This window comes from Artibeus jamaicensis, unplaced genomic scaffold (assembly GCF_021234435.1).
Source record: "Artibeus jamaicensis isolate MK-2021 breed Jamaican fruit bat unplaced genomic scaffold, CSHL_Jam_final contig_793, whole genome shotgun sequence".
NCBI lineage: Eukaryota > Metazoa > Chordata > Mammalia > Chiroptera > Phyllostomidae > Artibeus > Artibeus jamaicensis.
The window spans coordinates 12,489,904-12,512,275 of NW_026521975.1; the positions used below are offsets into that span (position 1 = coordinate 12,489,904).

Genomic DNA, 22,372 nt, shown 5'->3' on the forward strand with positions numbered 1-22,372 from the left:
AAGGGAAGGCAAGTTCAGCTCTCTGCTTTGACTCTCAGCGGGACTCCTTTAGTTCAAACACAGCGCTGCTACTCTTTGATAAAGCCTATAACAAATGGCATTGGTCCCCAACCTTTTGGGCGCCAGGGCACAGTGGCGTGGAAAGCGGGGTGGGGGAGGGGGAGCATACGGGAGGCGGAGCTCAGGTTAGCTCTGCTTGCAGCGGGTCCTAAGAGGTCACGGGGGTGGGACCCCTGGCGCCTGGGACATTCCCTCTTCAAAGTGTACAGGAGGCTTCAAACTAAGCTAAACTGAGTGAGTGTGCGTGAAAATCGTGTCTCTTAACTACTCCCTGCTTCTGCGCTAATTCAAGTGAAGAATAAATTACTCATTTTGGAAAACAGAGGCTTTTTTTTTTTTTAGCATCATGGAAAAGTTGACATTTACTTGCTTTCTTCTATGAAATTAGACCTAGTGGCCAAAGCTTGTGTATCTCCTCTCACTCCAAACGTCGTTGCGTCATTGTGTTCTCATTAACTCATGAATAATACACTTGAAGTGTGTGATAACCTAGTTTCGTTTAATATTCATGAGGATTCTAATCTAAGTAAATACAATGAATTAGCATTTACATATCTCAGGGGCAATGACCAGCAGGTTGGACTTCGTCATGTCCCTGCAAGGGTTGCTGTTTCTTATTACCTTGATGTCCAAGTGAGCAACCCTGCAGTTGTGAAGGTACTGCAGGGCCTCCATGATGTCCCGGATGTAGAAAGCTACCTTCTCTTCCATGAGCTCATCGTGATTCATAAGGTAGTCTAAGAGCCGCCCATCATCCATCCTGCAAATAGGGAGGAAAAGGCTAAGGAAATGGGTTTGTAACAAAACAGAAAAATAACACACATACAAACCCGTAAGATCTTTCCCACTCCCTACGATAAAGATCAATGTGGTAAAACAGGCATATTTTAGTTAGAGTCCTAAGTTAGTATAATGTTCAGAACTAAAATAAATAAACAAGCAAGTAAATAAAATGGTACATGTGGTGTACTTCAGGGAAAAAAGCTATATAACCTTGTTTAAGACACATTCTGTTTTGTTAACTTTTTTTAATCCTCACCTGAGGACACTTTTTCATTGCTTTTAAAGAGTGAGGAAGGGAGAGAGGAAAACATCGATGTGAGAGAGAAGCTTTGATTGGTTGACTGCTGTATGCGCCTGGACCAGGGATTGAATCTGCGATCTTTCAGTTATGGGATGGCACTCCAACCAACTGAGCCGCACTGGCCAGGCTGTTTTGTTAATTTTTAAAAGTTCTAACTCAAATATCCTTTGAGAGGTTAGGTTGCAAAACAAAGTCTTCAGATGGGGAGAAGAAGAGAGATTGAGAGCTATCTGGGCAAATCCTGATTAACAGGAACCTGGTGCCTGCCTACAAACAGCCCCACATGTCTTGCAAATTGCTTTTATTTGTCAAGTTTTCATTGGGGAAAAACCAAAAGTAGACAAAGTTTAGCCTTGGCATTCTTGACCCCTTTTTGAATCCTTTGCCTTTTAGCAATTTTCCAACCTTAAAAACTGTGAAAGAAACAAGGTAGGAGGAGCCCGGCCGATCCCAAATTGAATTACCCACTTCCTTGTGAAGAACGTGCAAGGATCAAGAGAGAAGAGGCATTTACGCACAGTTGGTGGCAAGAGTAAGTACTCAATAAATGCCAGCTACTTTCAGGTGGCTTGTGTCCTGTTTAGCGAGCAGTGACCACATGTCAGGCACCTACTCCCTAAGTGCACGGGGCTGTGAAAAACACACCCCAGGAAATGCCCAGGCAAACAAGCTTGAGCAAGAGTCAGAAACTACTTCCAAGCACCACTGAAAACCGCCCCCACCCCCGGACCCCAGCCAAGTTTCCAACTTCTTCCCTAGCTTGTTCCTTCCGACTGGTCTATTCTGCTTTCTTTGACGGGAGCAAAGGTTAGAACCAATGAAAATCTGTGTTGCCTTCCTTTCTCTGTCTCTGCCAGGGTTGGGGTGTGAGTGGTGAGCGTGGAGTGAAGTTGTATTGGGCTTGTTGGATGCACCCCTCTGGGCTTCTTGGAGCACTAACAGGAGAAATTAACAACAGCATTACTGCGAGATCCAAAAGTCTCGGTGACCAAGCTCATCTTTAGAGCCCTTGGGTGGTGCAGATGCCCAGGCCCTGCCACAGACCAGAGGATCAGAACCTCAGTTGTCTGCTTCAGTTGCCTGGTAGAGAAAAGCTCTGCCAGTGACTGGGTGGCCATGGAAAGGGAACTACTCAGTCACAGTGTAAGGAAGATTTAGCACAGGAACTGCCTCTTATGAGTCCTACCTAAACTTCAGGTCCAGCCTAGTCCCTTCCTATGTTCTCAGAGCAGCCCTCTCCAAAACACGCATTTACCATGCTATATTGAAATTAGCAGTTGGTCTTCCTCATTCCACCTATAACTCCTCAAGGTCAAGAACTATTTTTTCATCTTTGTTCCTCCCACCCTGGCCCAGATCATAGCGAGTGCCCAGTAAATGTTGAAACTAATGTAATCCAATATTCATCTAATTTAATTGCTGCACCATCTCTGATAAGTGGGAATAATTCTTAAGACTTCACAGATAAGGACCCCTGAGGTCCAGGAAGCCAAGTACACTGGCTGCAAATCACAGAACTGGGGTTGGCGCCAGTTTCTTCATTCCATTGCACCGAGAGCCTGGGAATTCACACCTTCCCAGGCGACGCTGGCCTGCAAATCTGGGTCGCTGTGCCACTTTGGTATGCAGGTGACAATACCTTTTGTCGGAAGTACAGTCAAGTGCAGCAAGTTGTCACTTGTAAACAAAGATAATTCACTGTCAACAGAATACACCTATTTGAGTCAGGAAACTCTCATACAGGTTAGGCTCTGAAAGGCTGTTTTTAAGTGTATTGGTTAAGTCCCAAGTGACCATGTACTGGCAACTACACAGCTGTATTTGTATCACAAAAGAATTGCAGATACTAACAGTGTTGTTTTGTCTCCTCTCATTTCTTTCCAGCCAATTTAAAAGTTAAGCCTAAGATGTTTGCACTTTGGTTTTTTTTTTTTTCTTCATAAATAAAGTTACGATGAATCACTTCTTCAAAGACCCACGTACATATACAGCTAGACCAGCGACTGTCTACCCTTCCCATTCCAGTGCACCCGTAAACCAATTACTAAAAATCCACGGCACACCAAAAATGTCGTTTTGGCTGATCTGACAAAAACACAGGTATAATTTGGGTCCATTCATACCGGATGGCTGTTGTTCTGTTGGTTGTTGTCAGTTTTTATTTGGTAGTCTAGGGAAAAGAGGTTAGTGCTCCTGACTCAGTAGTCAGGTATGGCATATTTTATTAAAAGATTTTACTTATTTATTTTTAGAGAGAAAAGAAAGGAGGGAGACAGAGAGAGAGACAGGCATTGACTGGCTGCCTCCCACATGCACCCCAACCGGGGCATGTAGCCTGACCGAGAATCGAACCGGAGACCTTTTACTTTGTGGACAACGCTCAACCAACCGAGTCGCACCGGTCAGGGTGGTATCGTGTGCTTTAAAAGTTCTTGCAGCACACCAGTGAAAAGTGTTGAGCTACACTAACAAGTACACACAAACAAGACAAAAACGACATTGCAAAGCTGTAAACGGAGGTGCTTCTCTACAGAATGGGGGTCCCTGTGAAGCCTTACATGGCACCGGTCTTAGGTACAAATGTCTATCTCCTCTCCAGGCCCAGGGCCTCATCAGCACCAATCTGATAGCCCTTCTGGGAGGGCTCAGTACTTCCTTTAGTCTGCGTAAAATCTCTCTAAAGCACAGAGCATATTCTCTGGTCTTAGCTTGGGGTAGTGAGAAGAATGTGAACTTTCTGCTTTATTTGATGTGTCCTGGGGCCAACTACATGGCTGTCCGAGTCCCTAGAAACTCTGGAATGAGTGCAATGTTTTGAAGGTAAGGTTCTGCCCCAGAAGCATCTCCTGGGTGGTAGATGACAGTGGGGGTTGACTCACAGGCCCCTCCCTTTCATCTCAACTGCACCCCTGTCAGTAAGCCCACCGTCAACAAGCTTTTCCTCGACTGCCCAGCTCAAAGGTCCATAACAGAAAGAAAATAAAAACTGGGGTGAGAGGGATGCAGGTTCCAGTCCCAGCTTTTCCCATTCCTAGTTTTAAGAAGCTTCCTTATCCTTGATTTTCTGATCTATAAAATAAGAACAGCATTTTTATAGAATGGAGGGCAGAGTGCTTTTGACACACAGCACTTTGGAGACTATAAGACACTGCACTAGATAGAACTGCTGGTAACTGAGCCCTGCAGCAGGGCCCACCTTAGGGATGACCCTGAACTTACAGCTCCAGAATCAGGATGTAGGACGTGGGAGACTCGTAGGTGTCGTGGAGGGTGACGTACTGCGGGTGCTGCAGGTGCTGCAGCAGGGCAGCCTCGTGGGCAGCCTGCTCCTTTTTCTTCATTTTTTTGCTAACAAACTTCACAGCAACATCTTTGCGGGTAGCTTTGTGAATGCACTTCTTTACTATGGAGAAACGGCCTCTAGAAAACCAAAGGGAGAAAGCATTTTGTCAAGATTCATTAATCAGCCCTGGCTGGTGTAGCTCAGTGGATTGAGCACAGGCCTGTGAACCAAAAGATCGCAGTTCGATTCCCCATCAGGGCACATGCCTGGGTTGCAGGCCAATTCCCAGCAGGGGCCAGTTCCCAGCAGGGGATGCACCAGAAGCAACCATACATTGATATTTCTCTCCTTCTCTCCTTCCCTTCCCCTCTAAAGATAAATAAATAAAAATTAAAAAAAAAGATTCATTAATCAAGTAGCCATTACTTTACTCAGGATGTATGGCATTTTTTCTGAAGTGGTCAGATAGTAACATTTCATTAGGAATTCTGTTTTCCTGTACGGTAGCCGCCCCCTGCCCATCCAGAGGCCTGTGTTCCAAGACCGTCTATGAACGCTAAAACCACAGAGTACTGAACCCTACACATAGTGTGTTTGTTTCCTTTTCACCTAAAGGGAGTGCTTTATGGCTTCTCTCTGGCATTTCCGAATTGGCAGTGTCAGTGCTCTTGTGCTTCAAGAACGTTACTAAGTAAAACAAGGGTGACAGGAACACACGCTCTTGGCCACCTCGACAGCTGGCCTGGTAACTGCGACGGCTGTAGGAGCCTCACAGCAGGGAGGGGACGCGGTGTGGACGTGCTGGGCAGAGGGGTGGCTCACGACCTGCGTGGGGCAGCGTGGGGAGACACGAGATCTCGTTAGGCTGCCCAGGACAGCACACAATGTAAAACTTACAATTTTTTATTTCTGGAATTTTCCATTTGATATTTTCAGACCACAGTGGACCATAGGTAACTGAAATTGTGAAAAGTAAAACCATGGATAAGAGGGGTACTACTGTATTTTTTAAAGGATTTTATTTATTTACTTTTAGAGAGAGGGGAAGGGAGGGAGAGAGAGAAGGAGAGAAACAGCGATGTGTGAGAGAAACATTGATCTGTTGCCTTTCATACTCTCCCAACCAGGGACGTGGCCCACAGCCCAGGCATGTGTACTGACTGGGAATTGAACTTGTGACCCTTTGGCTCACAGGCTGGCACTCAATCCACTGAGCCACATCGGCCAGGGCTGTAGTTTTAATCATAATGTTATCATCCACCATTTTTCCTTCCTTCGCATTTCAGGATTCTATGACAAGCATAAAAACTAATAGCATTTTTTAGTCAATATACTTTTCTGTCATTGTGGAACATCAAACACAGGTTCAGTTTTCTTTTCTAATCAGAGTATATTTCTATAAAATACTTCAATAATGATAGTAACAGTGTTAAAGAAGGAGGAATTCTACTGGTGATCATTTCAAAAACATTTTTAAAGAGGTCATTTTTAGTTTAATTTTATATTTATTATCTTTTTATTATGAAAAATGTCTAATTTGTACAACAGGAGAGGATGCTGTAATAGATACTCCATGCACCTAACAGCCAGCTTCAATAATTATCAACATTTTGCCAACTCGATTTCATTTATTCCTTTCCCCCCTCTGCTTTTTTTTGAAGTGTTTTATGCAAAATCCAGATATCGTGTTATTTATTAAACTTCAGTGTGCATCTTTAATTGACAAGGACATTTAACAAGGATGTAACCACCATTCTATTTTTACATCTGACAAAATTCACCGCCATCTAAAACAAAAAGTTCCCAGACTCAGCTGTAGCCCTATGGAAGGGAGTGAGAGAGCGGTAGAAAGGGGTGGGCTGATCAGCATGGAAGCAGAGAAAGGGAGGGTCAAAAAGGTGACAAGCCAGTGCCCGCAAGGCCTGTGCAGAAGGCGCCCTAACTCGTGAGCGGAGGAGGGCAGGGTCTGAAGAGCCGCTTGTGCCCACAGCGGAAGTGGACACACCAGACACCGTGACCAGGGCTGGCTCCTTGACTTGGCTCTGTGCTCTCCAAGCAACTTTCTGACAATAGTTTTTTTTTGCTATAGATTTTCTCCAAAAGAGAGAATGTGCTAATTAACAAAACAAGTACCAGGCAAATGTTCATTGAACGCCTATTTTGTACCAGACATCATTCTTGGCATAATGAACAAGGATTTGGTCAGACTGGAAGTTCTATTTTACATCATGAATTAACAGTCATTCTGATTTTTAACTGCACTCTCATGAGTTTGATTATTATAAGTCAGTCTTTCCAGAGGACTTTGAATGCAAGGTCTCCTGAACTTCACAGTCCCGACAAAGCCCTGCTTCCTTGATTGAATTTGTGTGTATCAACATTATGCACCCCCACGGTTTAGAAAGTCATTTAACCTTGAAGGGTTTGTCCCTGAAAACAAAAGCATCCCATCATCCCACCCATCCCCATCTTCCTCTCGAGAAGCAGTTTAATATACAAGTTTAATCTATTTTAGCTGATTATTTAGGTTTTAGGTATTTACTTCTAGGACTATAAATACAGTATGTTTTGTGTGACTACATTTTGATTTTTTTCCATTTTACTGACTATCTGTTGACATCCCACTATGAAAGGTGGGACTTTAGTGACTTTCCTCCTCTGTCTCCACCTCATAGCCACTATCCCACCCCCTATCTCCCCACAGAATTATACTGCAATCCATTTTAGCGTTTATATTCTTGGAACTATGTCAGCGCTATTTACAACTGAACCTCTAGTAAACTGAATATTTTTTCTTTTTGTGGAAGAAGGCACTTTTCAGTCATTTCTGACAAAGGCTGCATGGGAAAATTAGTTGTTTGCGATTCGCATTCCTGAGGTGTGCTTATTTTACCTACATACTTGATCGTTAGTTTCGCTGAATACAAGTCTAGGTGGAAAAATTCATTTACAATTCTGAAGGAATTATTTCCTTGCCTTCTGGTTTCTAGTGTAATTGATGATGTTAACTGTCAATGTCCAAAGCATTCAAACTCTAACCTTTTGTTAGGTCCCTCATTGAGATTTCCCCACACTCCCTGGCTCCCTCAGCCCTGACTAGTGTTCTTCTGGCCGGAAAGAGGTGATTGCCTGAGAGTTTCAGCCCCCCACTTCACCAGACTGTTGTTTTCCACGCACGCCCTGGGGGCAAAGCGATGAGCGATAGAAGGAGGGACCGGGGAGGCCCCCTGCTCTTTTCAGCTCAAAGGGACCCCTTGCCCTGTCTTTTGGCCAGAGAGACAGATCTGTCTTGGGGTGTTTGGTCTCTCTGTGGGCTGCAGTGTCCAGATTTGGCCCACCCTCAGGTCAAAGGAGAAAAAAAAACCCAGAAAATTCACAGCCACTGTTTTTGTTTGTCATCAAGTTTTGGCTTCCTTCCCCAGTGTCCCTGCTACTGTTTTTTCTCAGAATTCTCACTAGCTGCTTTTTGCATTTTCCCCCTCGAGATTCTGCTTGAGGTCAGTGGGAGAGAGAGAACAGGGAAAGGCTACAAGGGGCTTACCCTATCTTGGCTAGTGTGGGATTTTAAGAAGTGGGGACTCAAAAGCTGCTTGAAAGATCTGAGAGTGGAGGAGAACGGGCCCCTCAGCACCCAGCGGGCATGTACTCTCATAATCAGCCTGTTAGGGGCAGGGCTCTGCTGCCCTCACTGTGCAGGGAGCCCGAGAACAGAGGCCCTTTGCTGTATTCTTCCCGGAAAGTAAGCCCCAGGCCTTTTCCTGGATGGGGAAGGGCCCTTGTGCAGCTGCCTGAGGCTCGGGAGGAGACTTGAGCCGCAACCTTTCCTCCCACGGCGTTCAGCCAATCCTGCCAAGGGGAGCACCCTCTTCATGCCATTCCCAGAGGCTCTGGGTGCTGCCAGTACCTGGGCGTCTGGGGAATTCTGCTGTCACTTACTGTGACTCGCACTTGCCCCCACAACGGACTTGGATCGAGTTTTCTCAGGTTCCCCAGGTTATTTGCCACTCTTTCAACCTGTTCTGCTGCGTCTGATAGTTTATTGTTGTTGTCCCTTCTGACGTCCTCATCCTTATGTGCCTGCCGGCTTTAAAAATTCTTTTACAGGAGATCTAGAGAAGCCTGAGGAGGGAGTGAAAACAGACGCCTGGTTCAACCGCCATCCTTCCGGGGGGCCTGGTCCCGCTGCCTTCCTGGACCCTGCGCCGGTGAGCGGCCAGCTCTCCCTCCCACGGGGACTGCGGCCTCCCTGAGCTGCCCCGGGGCCTGTGCAGGTCACTTCCAGTTGCCAGGCCGTGCTCGCGTGCTCTGGGCTTCCACGACTGGGCTGTAGGAGTGAAGGTACTTCTTTCTGCACCACGATTTTTGTAATATTCAGCCACGCATGCTTAGAATTCTGGGTGTAGGTGTCATGGAGAAAGCCGGGTCACTGGTACAGCCCTGGCACGATCGTCCTGCATGTGTCCCTCGTAAGTGGCGGCATGTTGGTTTCCGTTCTATTAGCGTACAGTGTGTCTAATGCAGGGGCGTCAAACACATTTTCACCGGGGGCCACATCAGCCCCGCGGTTGCCTTCGAAGGGCCGAAATAATTTCAGGACTGTATAAATGTAACTACTCCTTAACAGTTAAGGAGTTGAAATTCCATTTGGCCCTTTGAAGGCAACCGTGAGGCTCATGTGGCCCCCGGTGAAAATGAGTCTGACATCCCTGGTTTAAAGGATCTTCTGAAAATTTAAGGACCAAATTAGGGAGAGAGGGAAAATTTCAGGTTGTCGGAGATGTAGTTTTTGAAAAACCACTGCTTGCTTTGAACAGATCAGAGCACTGATCTCCTCTTTGAGAAATACCCAAACACCCATCCCTTCTTCGGCTGAAACAGTCCTTAGCCCAAGGCCGCCCACAGCAGAGTCACGTCTTGGAGAGGAATTCCCCGGGGCGTCCAGGGGATGGAGCCAGTCTGACCTGCTTATGATGAGAATCATATCTAGCTTCACACACTTCAGTATAATGGAGCAAACTAGGTCTTAGTGACTACTGCTTATTTATCCCCAAAGTTGCTGTGATGCAAAACAACATCTGCAAGTAATTAAGCACAGGCTCAGCGTCAGAGGGCCCAGGGTTTGAATCCTGGACCCTGAAGAGGTTACTTAACCCCCTTAGTACTGAGTTGACAGGTACTGTAAATCTACCCAAACACTGTGTAACAGAAGAATCGGATTAAGTAACTTTTACATAATATTCACTCAGTATCTGGAACACTATAGATGCTCCATAAGCACCTCACCCTCGTCAACACCACTTAAATGTCTGTCCGCCTTGTGTCTACACAAAGAAGATGGCAAAGTAAAGCCGAGGTCACTGCTGTCGCTGCTGTTTCTGGTGAGAGGTGCTACAGGGAAAAGCAGTGATTTACACTGTGACCACTGCCTGAAAAATGGGACCAACAAAGACCTGGGCTCCTTCTACTCTGTCCCAGCCACCAGCTCAGGAGATTCCGTGCTCCACTTGGGGACGCCAGCGGGGGACGGAGATGCGGCCAACGGTGCTCTTCCCTTTACACACCCAAGTGGCCAGTGACTTCCTAGACCCACCGCCACATTCCTCACTGAGACCCCCTGGAGGCCAATGCACACACAGGGACGGCCCCCTTTTTGGTCCTTTTCATTAACTGCTTTGTGGGATGGATGGTGCATGTTTTCACTATTCTTTTAAAAGTCATACTTTTATCCTTTTTGTTTCTTAGGACACATTTTTATAACCAAAATACAGAGAGTGAGAGAGAGCAAGAGAGAGAGTGTGAGCACTTGGACTGGAAATGTCCACAAAACACTGGGTTCGCTGCATGTCCACCCACGAAGATCCGCACCCAACAATGAGTGATTCCACCACTCTTCTCAGGAACACGTGAAACTTCTAACCCAATCCCACTGCCTACTACTCCTACAGCAAGTGTCCCCCTAGCAAAGGGTCGGCGTCAGATAGACCGACTTCTTCAACTGTGATGCAATGTAGAATCAGTAAGAAGAAGATAACTGTAAAAACTTCGTACATTTAGAATTTTAAAACATTTCTATTTTTTCTATTGGATCGAAGAAAAAAATCACAGGTGTAGGAAAAATACGTAGAACTGAATGAAAACGAAAAGGCCACAGAGCAACCGAGGAGATGCAGCTAAAACTGTTGTTTGAAGAAAAGGTTGAGCCTTCAATTCTCATATCAGAAAAGAAAAAAGGCCGAGAGTTGGCGAGGGAAACCTCCAACTTCAGAAGTTAGAGAAAGGGCAGAAGCAAGTACATGTAAGTAGTCTTGTTTTTCCTACGGTAGAGAGAATGCGCTTGGTAAAAGAAACACATAAAAGAAGCGGGTCATCATTCTGGTGCGGTGTTATGTGCGCATGGGCAAAGGACGAGCAAACGGGGTCATTACCTTCCGATCTCATTCAGCTCAGTGTAAGCCGAATCAAAATTTTCCTTCCAGGAAATGGTGGCCCCGTCGGCAGCAGCATCTTCGGAAGAGAGAGAACCCGTTTATGACATTGAGGAAGTCATGGAGAGCAACAGAAAGGTTAGCAGGGAAGCTCCAGCGTCACCCCAAATCGGGACTCGCTACGGGGTCTCACTCAGTGGGAAAACGCCACAATTCTCTGCCATCCTCCCTTTAAACGTGTGATCCGGGGGGAGGCTGATGTAACAGAGTCAGACTCCCTCCCTGTGCAACGCAGGGACTCGGGGACAGTCAGGAATGTACGTTCAGGACATTTTACAGATAAGTATTTTGCAGAAAAACTAAAAGGGAGCCCTGGCTTGTGTGGCCCAAATGGCCGGAGCGATGTTCGATCATTAGATCCCTGGTCGGGGAGCCCACGAGAGGCAACCAGTTGACATTTCCCTGTTAGACTGATGTTTCTCTCTCTCTCTCTCCCTCCTTTCCCTTCTCTCTAAAAGCAATGAAAAAAATGTCCTTGGATGAGGATAAAACAATTAAAAGGGAGAGCGAAAACTGCGCTGCAGGCCAGACAGGCAGGTGAGAGTCAGGGCCATGGGAGGGGGCGGCCGGGAGGATGCGGCCGCCACGGGGCTGGGGAAGGACACAAGCAGGAAAGGAAGAGGGAAAGGACTGCGCTCCAAAGGGTCGAAAGACTGCTCTTTCTCACCTCCTGGTCTCGGGCATTAATGAGCTTATCCCGTATATGGAATTATTTACCTTAACCCAAAACACACGCCCGCCCAAGGAGAATCTCTGCAGCATGACCTTACGCAATGTGTCCTTTCCCTGGTAATGGCTCACACGCACACAAGCACACACACTCCTATTGGTGGGTTTTCTCTGGGGACCAAGGCTGACGAGGAGCAAACCATGAGCAGGGCCACCCCTGAGTGGGGCATGGGAGGAGAGGATCGAGCCAGCAGCACAGCTCTTCCGACCCCCGTCACCGGGGGCTGCCCAAGCCCAGCTGAAGGTGCCCATCCGCATTGCAGTCGGAGGAAACAGAGACCCAAGGCCAAGGTGTCCCGGTGAGTCACGGGTCCAGGGGAACTAAGCCATAGGGAGGGTGCTGAGCCAGTGGGGGTGGGGCTGGGGGGGCATTTCCAGCTTTGGCTGGGGGCAGGGCTGTAGTCTGAGACCCTAGAAGGTTTCTGGGACTCCCTTAACCCAAAGAGACGTAGACCCATTGCCTTTTAAGTACAGTGACCTCCTTCGCCCTCCCTGACGACACAGTCCACTTCCTTGCGCTGACAGAAACTTCCCTTCTCAAAGCTTCTGCAGGCTAACAAGTGTCCTCTGTCAACACGCCCTGGGGACCAAGGTGTCTTGGTGAGAGAGCGAAGAGGTGGGGGGAACAGGAGCCTTGTTTGTAAACTACTCCTGTGCAGCTGGTTATGTGTGTATCTTCATCAAGTGTTCGGCACACCCACCTAAAGGTGTGTTCTGGGAGGGTAAGAGACAGGAAATGATCAACCCCTCTATCCAGGTTCCTTTCCTCTCCCCATTTTGCACTGGTGAGTGGGGGGTCCCTAACACTGTGAGGTGCCCTTGTGCCGGGCGGGGGCTCCCAGGGGAGAGGAGGGTGGCGCTGTTTCCACCTCAGAAGAGGGGCAGTTAGCACCCGTGTGACTCCCAACCTCTGCCTGCACCTCGTCCCTGGGGACATGCCGGGGGCCCAGGGAGCCTGGCCAGCCCAGGCTGAACACGGGTGGCAGATCGAACTCTTGCTCCACGACATCTGAAACCACGCTTCACGGAAACACTCTTCACCAGCCCTCTGACATGTTACTTGACAGAGGCCACCGAGCCAATCCGGGCTGCCTGCCGCACGGCCGCTGACACCCCGGTGGACAGACAGTGCCGGCGAGCGTGCGGCCACCGGCTGGGGTCCTGGGCGTGCCCCGGACTCACCGTATTCTGGAAGTCTCACGAACTCCGAGGGCTCACTGGGAAGGCTGATCCCCCAGGGGTTACTGGCACTGACTCGGAACTGGTAAGGACTCCCGGGACTGAGGTCTTCAATGACAAGGTAGGTGTCCAAGGTCGAAGCCACCGACTGCTGCCAGGCCTGGGAACCTAGTGTGGAATTTCCAAGCAGAGAAAGAGAGAGAGAGAGAGAGAGAGAGAGAGAGAGAGCAAGCCAGAGGGACATTGTTTCAGAGACCTTCAGCAAACAAAGAAAGGAAAATCGGCACATTCCATTCGAGGGACAGTCATGGTCACTGTGTGGAGCTCTGGCAGACTCTGGTTTACTCTCCCAAACACTGGAACACACCACAGGGGGTGCGGGAGCAGGTGGCCGCAGCCATCTCCAGAGTGCACCTGTGAGCCTGGGGACCGCATGGAAGTTACAGAGGAACACGGGACAGTTTTGAATAAGGCCAGAAAAACAGAGGGTAACAACAAAACTGAGAAGCTGCATTTGGAAATCGAAGCAAAATAGAAATGAGCACGTACTGAGCACCACACGCCTGCAAAATGCCGCGGGAGGCGTCCTCACACAAACCCCTCACTTCACTCTCTCACTTAAACGCACAGGAACGCTGCCAGGTCAGGGGCGGCAGCCTCACTTTACAGGGGAAGCGATCAAAACTCAGAGAGCCCGAACAGCTTCCACAGGACAACTGCCCACTGCTGAGGCGGAGACGGACTTCGTGAGCCCTGCCCGCCGCTCAGCATCAACGCCTTTGTGCTGAGTCGGGAGACACAGGGATGAACAGCCTGAGGAAGAGCAGGAATAAACAAACAGCTCCGGCACTCTCCCAGGAGAAAGAAGAGTTAAAGTAGTAAGAGGAACGGACAGTACAGTAGCACACGATTTTGGTTCTGGGTGCAAGCATCACTTTCAGCTCCCTCATGTAACTCACGGTGTGGTTCAGACGTGTGTTCTTAACAATCGGCCACCTGGCAGCTTATCATTTTAGCTGATTCTTCTCTGTAAGTAGGTGTCAAGCTCAGTTGCTTACAACTGCTGAAGAAATGTGTGCACTTTTAGTGTGTAAACGTCACAAATTTAAAAAGTGAGCAATGTGTTTAAAAGGTTCTCTCTCTCTCTCTCTCTCTCTCTCTATATATATATATACATTTTAACTGGGGGGGGTAGGGTAGAGCTCTGTCCCTGCTCCCCTAGTTGGTACTCCTGGAGAAAGATCACAAGTTAGCAAACTGGAGACCTGGACTCTAACTGCAGCCTCCTGCTTCTGTGCTTCAGACCTCAGCCTCCTCATCTGTAGGACGGGCCTGACGGTCTCTGCCTGCGGGGCTGTGCTCGTTAGGCAGGGATGGGCACCTGAAGGCACTTTGAAATCTGCCACCAGCTGTCGTTTTGTCAAGAACGGTTGCTGGGTGTATGGGACCCGAGGAGGCGCTGCAGTCCGGCGCTAAGGCCTTGGCGCTGAGTTGGAAGACACAAGAAGGACCAGCTGGTAAAGGGCTCAGGAGCAATAGTTTTATGTCTTCAAAGGCCCTTGTTACAAAGGAGGAGACAACCAGACGGCCCACCTTCCTCTCTGTACTCCACGGTGTAACCGGAAATAGTGCAGTTTCCCGTGCTGGACGGGGGCAGCCAGCGGAGAATCACGGAGGTGCAGCTTCTCTCCTGGGCGATGGGGCGGTTAGGGGCCGCTGGGACACCTTTGGGGACAGAAATGAGGGTCAGGTGCTGTTTCTGCAGAACTTGGGAAATGTTACCTAATCTGCATCTCGAATTTTTCCTATGACCTGGTAGGTACACCTTGCTGTCAGAAATCCTTCCTTGGTTAGAACGTCATTCCGATACACCAAGGCTGTGGGTTTGATCCCCAGTCAGGGCGCATACAGGAACCAACCAATGATGCATCAATAAGTGGAACAACAAATCTCTCTTTCTCTCTCTCTCTCTCTCTCCTCTCTCTCCCCTCCCAGCACCTCTCTCTAAAATTAATACATAAAAGTTTTTCAAAAAAGAAGAAATTCTTCCTTGGGCTAATTCCGGCACTTGGGAGATGAAAGTTCGTTGGAGGTGGAGAGCAGAACACAGAAATCTCTTAGCGAAGATTTCTTCTGCTCCCATCTGCTAAAACTTACTTCGGGACTTTCACAAGGGCTCCCAGAACCCCACCCGCCCAGGTCTCAGGGAGCCCTGGTAACGCCCACGGAAAACGCCTGACAGACACACGTGCGGGGAGTGAGGAGAAGACCGGGACTGCTGGGGTGCAGGGCGTTATTGGACGGGCACAGGGTTTCAGTTCTGCGGGGTGAGGAGGGAGGCTGGTCACGCCACGGTGTGAGGACACCTCGCACTGCTGAACTGTACGGTTACAGGTGGTGAATTTTTTGTTATGCGTATCTTATGACTATAAAAGCAAATATATTTTTAAATGAATTATTTTATTTTATTTTTTATTTCTTTAGAGGGGAAGGGAAGGAGAGAGGGAGAGAAACATCAATGTATGGTTGCCTTTCGTGCGTCCCCTGCTGGGAACTGGCCTGCAGGGGACCAGCCTGCAACCCAGACATGTGCCCTGATTGGGAATCGAACTGCGATCGTGTGGTTCGCAGGCCCGCGCTCAATCCACTGAGCTACGCCAGCCAGGGCTAAAAGCAAATATTTTGACAAGTATAAAACGCGCTTTAAAAAGGATCTGCACCTTGTACTTTAACTGCCGCGGACGTCGACGTGGTCCCGTGGTCGTTGGTGGCGATGCAGGTATAAATCCCACTGTCCTGGGGCATCAGATTACAGATCTTCAGGGTGATCTCCCCGGAGTCACTAGGGACACCGAAAGGACGCCTTCAGACTCCCGCGGTGGGGCAATGGACAGGGAGGGGCTGGCACCGCCGGTGCCAGGCTGAGTCCTCAGGCCCAAGGGCCAGCCCAGGTCTGTGCACACCTCGGGCGGTCGCCTCCCTACACTCTCATTTCCTTAGTTATGGGGCAAAAATTTTGCCATGCCCCTCTCTCAAGCTTATTGTATATGAGGGATAGGGATAGAAAAAGAGTAAAATGAGATAAGAATTAGAACGCAGTTTGAAATCCGTAAAGTCCAATACAAGCACTGGTTCACAGTGTTACTCCTATTATTACCCCTGCAACTTTGTTCTGAATAGTTCAAGTCTTACAGATCGAAAATGCATAGTAAAAGAAAAAAAAGACTAAAGAATGAAAGTGTGCAAGCATTTCAAATTCTACACGTGTAATCCTCCAAAAATTAGGTGAATTAAATAAAGGGCAAACTCCTCCAGTGAACAGTGGCTGTCTCGGCAGGCCCAGCTGGGGGCCTGGACCTCGCCCTGGAGGGGCTGCTGGGAAGGGGCCCAGCTCAGAGGCCCCGTCAGCCCCCCCCCCCCACCCGGTTGAGATGCAGCAGTGACCCTCACGATGGGCGCAGAGCACTGACCCTTATGCTCACCTCCTTCGGGCTCACTGGTATTGTAGGGCCTGGGTGGGGAGGCTCCACAGCGACACCAAGTGGCTGAGCTGGGCCCCTTCCAAGCAGCCCCTCCAGTGCGACATCCAGGCCCCCAGCTGGGCCTGCCGAGTCAGCCACTGTTCACTGGAGGAGTTTGCCCTTTATTTAATTCACCTAATTTTTGGAGGATTACACATGTAGAATTTGAAATGCTTGCACACTTTCATTTTTTAGTCTTTTTTTATTTTATTTTATTTTTTTTTACTATTGCCTGTACATCCACCAATGTTAAGTTAGTGGATGAAAGAGGCTCAGTCTTCGGTGTTTCCCCCACAGATGCTTCTTGAGCTAAGCGTTAGGGCTTGTTACTGTTCTGCACTGCGAGCAGTAGTCCATAGTAAAGCTCACACTTAGCAGCAATAAATATTAATAGGATCACTGGGAGGCAGTCAGCCAAGTTTTGTGAAACACCCTTTTTGCCCAGAAGCATGCTGTGGCTGGGTTTTCTGTTTTCTGTTACGCATTTTGGAATGGGTTATTGTCTTTTCTGGTAAGAGAACTGTTCTCAGGCTGGTGGGAGAGCTAAATATTGATTACATCCCTGTTTCCCGGGACCCTGAGGAGGCACAGAGGACGCCGGGACGTCCAGACATGCAGACGTGAGGACCACCTTCCTACCACCGGCCTGCGGCCTCCTCGCGTCCGACACAGACGTTCTCTTGGGAATCCTTAGGGCAAGAAAGTTAGACAAATAGGCTGAAGGTCAGTCAGTTACTGTAGAGCTCTTCAAAAGGATGGCTCAGGCTTGACCTGCGTGAGTGAAGGTCCGTGTGTGTTGTTTTTTGTGTAACGTGGGTGCAGGGCGCAGCCTTTCTGAAACATCCTTTCCGACCCTCAGTATGTCTGCACAATGCTGAGCCGCAGGTGAGTGCGTGCGGGTCACGGCCCGGGTGTCCCTCAGGCTGAGGCTGTGCCCAGCTCGCGGCCTGGGGACCGTCGCCGTGCGGGCACAGAGCGCAGTCGTGAGCCACTCAGGGTTTTTGAGGCGCTCTCTCTCCTAGTCAAGGCCAAGCGTTTGCTCTGGAATAGGCTCCAGGGCAGCTCTTCTCTGGGAGAAACTAAGTCACGGGAACAGGGCTGCAGCCCAGAACTAGCCTCTGGGCGCTGCGCAAACTGCCGCGGGTGCGGAGGGGTGGGCCGCTCACCAGGAGGACAGGCTGTATGTGGCCGAGCTGCTGTCAGTGTCGAGGATGCTCTGGTCGGGACCCTTCCAGGTGATGGTGGGCTTTGGTCGCCCACAGACCTTGCACTGCAGTGTCACCGTGTCCCCAAGCAAGCAGGTCACATCCACTAAGGGCACAAGGAACTCTGGGGCCACTGTGGTTAAATTGACATAAATTCACATCAGTCAGGACTTGGCATAAAACAGTTATTTTATAGCACTTTACTCTCATTTCCCGCCCATGGTGTGTAACAATTCAAACAACCTTCAGCTTAACAGTGTTGGTTAAGCCGTGTCCCATGAAAAATCATTTTAACGGTAGTAAATGTTTACTGCAGACAAAACAGGAAACACAGATAAGCAGAGAGAAGAAAAGGCTCCGCGATGCCATGATCCAGAGGTAACTATTGTGAACGTTCCGGTAAATACCCTTTCAGGTTTTAATTCAACATTAAAACGCAAGTTGAACCCCTTGGGCAAACCGCGCGCTGCGGCCCTTCCGCCTCCCAGCGCGTGGCCAGCGCGCCCCCTGGCGGTGCGCACGGAGCGGCCGCGCGGGCTGCGAGGCTCTAGCTCGGCGCTGGGTTTGCCCTGAGTTATTTAGCCACGCCCCGTGTTCTCAATTCGACCACTTTTTAAACTCACCTTCTTGGATGAAATTTGGATTTAAGATCTGAAAAACACAAAGAAACAGAAGATTGTTGAAATCCTAGCCTACTAAAAGAGAACAGGAGACTTCTACTCTACTGAGTAAAAAGAAGCACAAATGAGGGGGATGAAGCCCAGAGCCCAGCCCCTGCGGTTTGTGACCCTGTCCCCACCAGGGCCTCAACGAGGGCGCCTGGTTCGCTCTCCCGGCTGCTCTGGTGGGTCACGTGCACTCCCGTGAGTGGGAGCCCTGCCGGCCGTGCTGCCCTTCCTGTCCTCCCTCGCCTCCGTGGCCCTTCCTCCCTGCCACACGCATAAAAGGCCATCTCCCGCCCACCCTGTTCTACATCCACCCAAGTGTCATGATGGCTCTGATTCTTCCCAGCACCATGAATTTTCAGAAACAGAGCACCTGACATTTATCAGATTGGAAGGGTCATTGCCATTGTCACTAACCGCTAACCCAGTGGTTTCCTCCCGAATTTCCCCCCTCCCCTCAGGCAGGGAAAGGTCTCGTGAGGCAGATAAAGGCAGAGCTTGCCTGGTTGAAGGGGGATGAGAATGATCGTGCCCCCACCCCGTTCCCCAGCCTGGCCTCCTGTACCCCAGGCCCCCACAGGGCAACCTAAAAACTGCCGACCCAGGGGCTCCAGCCCTTCTGGCTGCTCAGGTGTGAAAACAGAGGCATAGGCCACTTGGGCGACCAGTCTGGCGGCATGGCTGGGCGGCAGAGGCATTGCTGGAGACCCCCTGCACAGCCTGCCGACCGCTGCCTCGCCCCGTGCATCTTCACAGAAGGAAGCGCCTTCCGGCCAGTGGGTCATGCTGGGAAGTCTCCACTCCTCAGGAGGACGGAGCCTTGATTTTCCTGCCACCTCGGCGTTACCTCAAATCACGCAAGTCTGGCTGGACCCTGGCAGGATGAACAAACCATGCATGGGCTTTGCAGTCTGAGATGCTGGGCTCACCTCTCCCATTTAGTGTGATTGCACGCTGATTACTTGAAAATCCCTAGCATCGGTTTCCTCTACTATAAAATGGGAATAAATAATACTCGGTGCAAAATGGTGCCGCAAAGATGAAATGAAATACTGCATGTCAAGTGCTTAGCACTGTGCTTGACAAGTAACAAGTCTTCAGTGACTAATTACGTAAAGAAAAATTGTCTAATTCTAATCATCTCCCTTACACTAGGCAACCCGTTGTTATAGTGGCTTATCTCTGATTACTTATCTTGCAAAATTCTTCTTCCCTCCATAATGAAGCCAGAAAGCTCAGGTGCCTTTCTGATAGCCCTCTGGGGCACTCACAGTCAGCTCCCTGTATTTACTGCATACACGAACATGGTTCCTGTGTGTTCTCCCCCCATTCAGGGACCCACAGGAACCCTCTGGAACAAAGACACCGTGTCCTCCCGTGGGCCCCCCTCTGCCCAGGGCGCTGCCCCGGTGTTTCCCGAGGCGGCGGAGCACTCCCACCGCGCTGCGTCCGGGGCTGAGCGTCTTGGGGCTCGTCTCTAAAGGCCCCTCGCACCACTGGCTGCCTTCCTCTAAATCCTCTAAAGTGCCTTCCTCTAAATCTGCCTTCCTCTAAAGTGGTTTAGTGGAAGTGGGTCAGCCTTTTACCCAGGCGGCTTTAAAAATACAAAGAAACCGATATATGGGCCTCATGCCCAGAGATTCTGTTTAATTAGTGCAAAGGCGACCCAGGCATCAGGAGTTTTGAAAGCTGCCTCACGTTCGAGGAAAGCTCCTGAAAGTCCCCCTCCATCCAAGGGGGCAGATCTCAGAGGAGCCAGCTTCCTGCCCCTGAGGCTTTTCCGGGTTGGGGCGGGGGAGGTGTGAGGGCATCTGGTAAAAGTTTCTGCCTCTCCCACACCTAAGAGGCCCCTGTGTGTGAGGAGACGTGGTGGAGGCCTACTCAAACATGGTGGGCACCACCGCATCACACGGGGGAGGCAGGAGGAGTGACGTCCGAACCAGTGGTTTCACAGTCAGAGAAAAAGAGACTAGCGATGTTGCCCAGTCTCTACAGTGGCCACCTCAGGGCGGTGGGATAGAGGGCGGCCTTCCCCGTCCAACAGACACTTACTGCCGCCTCCCTCGGCCGGGCTGAGGCTGCGCGGCCACAGAGACACTAAGACGCAGGCCCTGCCTCCAACGTTTATAAAGTGTTGTTTGGACTTCCGGTGATTCTTTTCTTTCTCTTCTCACCTGGGCTTTCCAAATATTCTGCAGTCAGAATGTCTCACTTTTGTAATGACTTTCCTTTAAAGGAAGAAAAGGTGCAGCCAGAGCTATTAAACTGTAAATTTTTCCAAGCAGCGGGCCCCTTGTTATTCATCTTTGTGCCTCGGGCCCTGAGTGTGGGTCTCCTGCACGGTGGGCATTTAGTACATGTCGGTTGAATGACTGTTTGGTCTTTGTCCTCCTTGCAGTTCTCCCAAGAACTGAGGACCGGTTCATAAGCAGAATCTGGAAATAGGACCCAAAGATCTATAAAGCACTGTAACACTTCTGGGCAACGACTGACACTAGTTGCCTAGGTCCTGTTTTCAAATACAGATGGAGTGCAAACTCTCTGGAAAATGATTACGAAGCGGTAAAAGCCATTGCCTCTGAGAGCGGAGGCTCTGGGCAGCGCGCCGAGCAGGACCCTCAGCCAGACCCGCCCTCCTGGCCTGAAAACATCCCTGGAGTCACTCAGGCCTCGGTTCTATCCATAAATTGGGGGCGATAATGCCCACCTGGAAGGCTGTTCGGTGTAAGGGCTCATTAACTGATGACGACTTTTTGAGCTGACCCTTGGTTAAGCGGTGCCGTCTGGCGGGGAGGAAGGCAGACGTGCCCGCTACCTTCGCTGGGCAAACTGTCCGGTGCGAAGGATGGAATTAAACAACGTCTGTACAGTGTCCAGGGTGGCACCTGGCTGAGCTTAATGACCAGCCTCCAACAAACAGGAAACACTGCCCTCGCCCCTCCCACTTCCACTCAGACAAGGACTCTGGTGTAAAAACGACTTGGGAACGCAGCCCACTTTGTTCAGTGTCGTCACCAGCCTGCGGGGAACCCAGCCCGAAGGGAGCAGCACAGCGAGTCCACGCCAGGAGTCTCAGAGAGGAGACACAGGACAGTGGCAGAGTGAACGTCGGGTTCCAATGTTTCAAAGTTTTAAGTGGGGTCTCACAAACTGGCCCCACGCAGGACTCTCATGCAACCCTCCAAACCGCTGCTTAGAGGCGTTCTTGCCCTATTTCTCCCTCAGCACATCTCAACTGCATTAAGTACATTGTTCAAATCTTCCTAGTTTGGGGGGTGTCCAACCTGCCACCCAGGGGCCGCACGCTGTCCAGGAAGGCTATGAATGCGGCCCAAAATCAGAACTTTACTTAAAACCTTTTTTTTTCCTTTGCTCATTAGTTTTCGTTAGCGTTTGTGTATGTAATGTGTGGCCCAGAGATACCAAAAAGTTGGACACCCCTGGTAGACTTTGGTGGGGAAGTTGGAGAGAAACGTGGCCAGTGAGGCTTTACTGCAGGCTCTCTATCTGGAAGGGCTGGTGGGGGCCCAGGTGTTGCTGATATCAGCGATGACATCGGATTGGGGCAGCTCTGCGTAGTGGACATAAACTACCTGCAAACCCCTTCATTTGCTCCTCCGAAACCCCAGGGGCAAGTGCCGAGCAGGGGTCACTTACTTCCATTTCCGGATGAGACAGGAAGGCCGTGTAAGGTCACAGACACAGTGACAGCGGACTGGCCCCAGGTGCTCTTTCCAGCTCAGCATTCAGTGCAGAGGCAGAGGCTTGGGAAAGCATTGTGAAACCTTGTCCTCAAGGTCAGAGGCTCACCACCTGCCTGCTTACTCTGACTCACCCACCTTGCTCTCCAGCCCGTCTCTACCTAGTCTTCCTCTTTAAATTCCTCTAGCAAGGACCAAGAGCCTGGGCGAAATCCACACTAATGGTTATTCCAACTTTGACTCTGGACCATGCCCGTAGAAGATCCCGCCCTTGTTTTTCCTCTTTCTGCTTGGAAGCAAATCAGAATGTGAACCAGAGGAAGGTCTCGAGGGCCTCCTCACACTGTGTGAAGTCTGTGGGTCTGTCTGTGGCTCCTTGCGGACTGACCACAGGGCCCGTGCATGCAAGGCTTGCATTTTGCAGAGAGCTGTTGCCACTGAGCCTAGCGCAGTCCCTGGC

General features: G+C 49.8%; 1 protein-coding gene across 3 annotated transcripts in view; it reads right to left on the reverse strand.

Moving 5' to 3' along the window:
• Positions 1 to 22,372, reverse strand: part of LOC128625729 (kalirin-like) — a 109,541-nt gene that overhangs the window by 3,516 nt on the left and 83,653 nt on the right. For all 3 annotated transcript variants that reach the window (XM_053672929.1, XM_053672930.1, XM_053672928.1), the window contains exons 19-26: positions 18,170 to 18,197; positions 17,508 to 17,679; positions 15,541 to 15,662; positions 14,414 to 14,545; positions 12,824 to 12,988; positions 10,853 to 10,931; positions 4,364 to 4,564; positions 682 to 820 (exon numbers count right to left, since the gene is read on the reverse strand). In XM_053672929.1, the coding sequence (XP_053528904.1) occupies positions 682 to 820; positions 4,364 to 4,564; positions 10,853 to 10,931; positions 12,824 to 12,988; positions 14,414 to 14,545; positions 15,541 to 15,662; positions 17,508 to 17,679; positions 18,170 to 18,197 (1,038 nt within the window). The remainder of the gene's footprint in view (positions 1 to 681; positions 821 to 4,363; positions 4,565 to 10,852; positions 10,932 to 12,823; positions 12,989 to 14,413; positions 14,546 to 15,540; positions 15,663 to 17,507; positions 17,680 to 18,169; positions 18,198 to 22,372) is intronic.